General features: G+C 42.1%; 1 protein-coding gene across 3 annotated transcripts; it reads left to right on the top strand.

Moving 5' to 3' along the window:
- The first annotated feature begins 263 nt into the window (after window positions 1-263).
- Window positions 264-4,592, top strand: CALML4 (calmodulin like 4). 3 transcript variants are annotated; one of them, XM_072144561.1, is made up of 5 exons: window positions 322-398; window positions 524-554; window positions 2,976-3,116; window positions 3,904-4,092; window positions 4,234-4,592. In XM_072144561.1, the coding sequence occupies exons 1-5, from the start codon at window positions 396-398 to the stop codon at window positions 4,329-4,331; spliced, it is 462 nt and encodes a 153-aa protein (XP_072000662.1). In that variant the 5' UTR covers window positions 322-395; the 3' UTR covers window positions 4,332-4,592. The 3 variants fall into 3 exon arrangements, with proteins under 3 accessions (XP_072000663.1, XP_072000661.1, XP_072000662.1); XM_072144562.1 differs by lacking the exon at window positions 524-554 and having other exon boundaries at window positions 264-398; window positions 2,976-3,103; window positions 3,957-4,092; XM_072144560.1 differs by lacking the exon at window positions 524-554 and having other exon boundaries at window positions 272-398.

Below are 4,592 nucleotides of genomic sequence, written 5' to 3'. Positions count from 1 at the left end.
GGCTGCAATATGCACGGCGAGACACAATACTGAGCGCCTATAGGGACGTTCTGGTGCGGATTCACTTTAGCCGCCACATTTATGACAAAAATAATTGTGCGCCGGTCTTCATTAACCCGGTGCACTCTGCACACTAGTGAGGCAAAGTAGTGTCATGCCTGAAAGCCAAGGAATATTCGGAGTGGGTTGTATTCCGTGTACACTTCATAAATACTTCATTGCGACAGGAGTCTTGTGTGACAGCTGCTTTATGAAGGTAATAGGACCTGTTACCTGGTGGAAAATGCCGGAATCTGACCTCTGATCTCCATGACAACAGGATAACATTACAGGATGTTCTTCTTCCTGTATGGACTTTAACATCTCGCACAGCAGGAACAGCACGGGGAGCAGACATGGTAGGTCACAGATGGCACAGCATGGCATATATACCCAACCTCTGCCATCTTTTCACATTATTCCTCTAGTCTATATGTTTTATGCATCGCTTGCTGTTAGGTGACTGATATTGTGTTCTCTGCAGACCAAGTTCCTGTCTCAGGATGACATACAAAGTAAGTGTTGGGGATCCTGGGACGATTGATATTCATAGCAGTTACGTCCGGTATAGTATATGAATGGACAGTGATGAGAGAAGATGTAGCTCTCCTTAGCACCAGGGTTTAGGCTGATCACACTACTGCGATCAATAAGAAAGCAATGGGCCTGCCCCCTCTATAATTTTGACCCCACATCCTATTTGCAACTGATGTATAGATTTGCAATAAGAAATTTGTAGATTCTACTTGGATTCTAACTCAAATGTTAAGGTTTCACAATGTTTTATTACTGATTATTTATCCTTAGGATGGGTGATCAATATTAGATCGGCGAGTGTTCAACCATAAGCAGCTATTTTAGGCAATAATAAGGCTCTGCTGTGTTGGCATCTAATCAGTTGGTCACATGACCTGTTTACAGCTCAGATCTATTAAAGTGGATTGCACTGAGCTGCAATACCAAACATTGCCACTATGCAATATATAGCACTGTGCTTGATGAGGACCAGATAGGCTGCAGTGCTTGTCCAATCTCTTCAAGCAATTGATTGGAGAGGGGGTCTAGTGTTGAACCCCATTCATCTGATATAGAACACCTGTACTATAGATCAATAATACAAATCCTTGAGGGTGTGGTCACACGTTGCTTTTAAAAACGCATTGCAACAGCTGAAGAGAGATTTGCCTAATTAAACAGCTGTCAACACTTGCATTTACAAAATGAAACAGTTAATACAATGTTAACGTATGTGTTAACATTGCATTTGTGCATGCGTTTGTTAGCACAATGTTAGCACATGCGTTAACGCAAGAGTTAACATTAGCGTTTTGTAAACGCAAGTGTAAACAGCTGTTGAATTAAGCAAATCTCTCTTCAGCTGTTGCGTGCGCATGCGTTAAATGCGACATGTGACCGCAACCTGAGGGTGAAGCCACACCTTCAGTTTTTCAGATGCAGTTTTTGAAGCCAAAAGCAGGTGTGGATCATGATAGGTGAGGACTTATCATAAAGAACTGCTACTCCTCCTCCTCCTCTATTTTCACTCCATTCCTGGTTTGGGCATCAAAAACGGCATCTGAAAAACTGAACGTGTGACATCACCCTAAAGGAAACCTACCACCAAAATCCGTCATGATAAACCAGGGACACTTACTCATAGATCCAGGCACCGTGACTGTGGGAATCTTCTTCTTGATAATTATAATAAATCTCTATTTATATAGCGCCATCATATTCCGTAGTGCTTTACTGATCATGGGGTACATATACAAACACATATAGTAAAAACATAGTCATATGGAAACAATAGGCATAATGAAACAGATCTTCCATCGGAGACTGGGCTGGGACATGATTATTAGTCACAGTAGTCACAGTAAGGCTGGTGGCACACGTGCCGTTTTGTCTGCGGTGCGCCCCGGTGGGTGCGGCTTTGTTTGCGTTTGCAAACGCAGACATAACGGCACGTATGACATCACCCTCAGCAATGGAAAATCAGGGCATTGGCATCAATTTTCTATAGGAAAAAGTAGACAAGACCCCTTTTAAATTATACAATTTATTCTGGTTTCAGCCACCACTAGGGGGAGCATTTAAACGGATTGCATATTCATAGAATTAATCAAAAGCACAGTATGCAGTGAGCTCATGAGCTCCCTCTAGTGATAATCATGTATCTATTACAAACAGGGAATTTGTAGCTCTGTGTCCAAAAAATAAAACAAAGACCGATTTTAATATTTTAAAGCCCCTTGAAAGACACTCTAGCACAGTGGTGGCGAACCTATGGCACGGGTGCCAGAGGTGGCACTCAGAGCCCTTTCTGTGGGCACTCAGGCCATTGCCCCAATTTCACCAAACAGGACAAAATCCACCAAATCTTCCTGCAGTCCCAAGCAACTTAAGGGATGCTGCTCTCAGTGCTATTTTAAAGCGACAATTCATTGGCTGTTTGAAACTGCGGGAAAAGTGAGAAGGTGTTGACAGAACTGCATTGTCTTTGGAGGTCCTCCTGCTGGACCCACCATTCTTCCTGGAGAGAAGCTACAATGATCGTCTGAACTTATTTTCCCACCTTCTTTCAACTATTGGTGGCCTTAGGAGATCCAATACAATTGAATGATGTTGAAGAACAGGTAGCAATAAGTTACTGCTTGAAATGCCATGATGCCATGTTGGCACTTCATGGTAAATAAGTGGATTTTGGTTGCAGTTTGGGCACTCGGTCGCTAAAAGGTTCGCCATCACTGCTCTAGCATATAATGACCCCATGTATCCTCTGGATATTGATTGGTGGATAGAGAGGGTCATAGCACAGGTGCTACACTGGACCCCATATTGAATCAGTATGAGTATGTTGGATAAACTGTGTCATGTAAATGTAACCTTTTAGTGTCAAGGTGTACTGATTACGGTCACATCTCACTTTCTCATAGAGTTTAAGGAATGTTTTAACCTATATGACAAAAAGGGGAAAGGCAAGATTCCTGCTCAAGACCTTCTGACTGTTATGCGATGCTTGGGGGCTTGTCCGACACCTATTGAAGTCAACCGACACCTGCAGGTGCATAAAATTGGTATGAACTGGTGATCTATAACCCATAACTACATTATATGACTGTTGTGTTTGTCAGATTTGTCAATTTTAGTGCTATGTAAGACTGTGGTGCACCTATTGCAAGTTCGGCGAGGGTGCTAGATGATCCGTGTGTATTTATATATACAGGCAGTCCCCGGGTTACATACAAGATAGGCTCTGTAGGTTTGTTCTTAAGTTGAATTTGTATGTAAGTCGGAACTGTATACTGTATTATTGTAACTCCAGACAAATTTTTTTGGTCTCTGTGACAATTGGATTTAAAAATTGTTGGTTGTCATAAGAACCAGGATTACCAATAAATCTTCATTACAGACGCCTGTGATAACTGTTACAGCTGATCATTGTAGCCTAAGGCTAAAGTACAGTAAATTCTCAAAATCCAATGGTCTGTTTGTAACTAGGGGTCATCTGTAAGTCGGGTGTTCTTAAGTAGGGGACCGCCTGTGTATATGCATATGCATGTGTATATATGTGTATGAGAAAAAGTAAAAGTTTAGGACTGACAATGACTTTGCTGTGGCCACAAGGTGGCATAACTCTTCCCCCCATCCCCCACCACAGAGAATGTCCGTACATTCTGTGACTTCCAGGAATGAGCCGTCCCCTTGGAATTCTATTCTTACCAAAACGTTGATATGTTAATGGAATTGGTCCAAAAAATAAAAGTGAGCAGCTATTTTTGCACAATACATTTACTGTAGTTCCATAATATGTTATAAAATCTGAAATAAGAGGCTGCTATTAAATTCCCGTTTCTCTTGCAGGTAAAGATGGAGAAGTGGATTTTTCAACCTTCTTGACTATTATGTATCGTCAGCAGAAGCAGGAAGACCCTGAGAATGAGATCCTGGTAGCCATGCTGATGACCGACCGGCAGAAGAAGGGAAAGGTCCCTCTGGCCGAGCTCAAGGCCAAACTGACTAGAATGGGAGAAAAGTTAACGCCCGAGGAAGGTAAGAGGAGTGTACACACAGATCCATGTCGTGTGATACATCCGTATGTCCACCTTGTGATTTTGGAAACCCATATTCACAAGTCTGTGGTGGCAGCGTGGTATATTCTTGCTAGTTTCACCTCTTTTTTTTTGCTTTCAGTGGATGATCTCTTCCGAGATGCTGAGGTTGGACCAGATGGGATGGTAAAGTATGAGGACTTTGTAAGGAAGATCACAGTCCCACCCCCTGACTACTAAAGTCGAACACATGAAGACCTCAAAGGCTAAATGACTTGCAGCACTGAAACAATAATAAGATACGTTTAAATCTCCAGGGACTTAACGATAGACTTTTAATTGCTTTATTGCAGGTGGGGAAAAAAAAATTAGTTCTGCATTTTCTGCTCAAATTGAACATCAATGGAGATTAAAGGAAACCCACCATCAGAAATTGGCCTACTAAACCACTACCAGCATGTTGTCAAGTAGTTAAACATCTTTCTTTCATGACCCAGTGTG

The sequence above is a fragment of the Engystomops pustulosus genome, chromosome 4 (assembly GCF_040894005.1).
Source record: "Engystomops pustulosus chromosome 4, aEngPut4.maternal, whole genome shotgun sequence".
NCBI lineage: Eukaryota > Metazoa > Chordata > Amphibia > Anura > Leptodactylidae > Engystomops > Engystomops pustulosus.
Note: the sequence above shows the minus strand (reverse complement) of the source record. Positions and strands in the feature narration are given on the sequence as shown.

Bases quoted from the DNA above. Each gene is read 5' to 3' on its own strand.
- CALML4 (XM_072144560.1), top strand. From the start codon at position 350: ATGGACTTTAACATCTCGCACAGCAGGAACAGCACGGGGAGCAGACAT. The intron at 3,117-3,903 runs GTATGAACTGGT...TTTCTCTTGCAG, and splicing joins CCTGCAGGTGCATAAAATTG to GTAAAGATGGAGAAGTGGAT. The intron at 4,093-4,233 runs GTAAGAGGAGTG...TTTTGCTTTCAG, and splicing joins AAAGTTAACGCCCGAGGAAG to TGGATGATCTCTTCCGAGAT.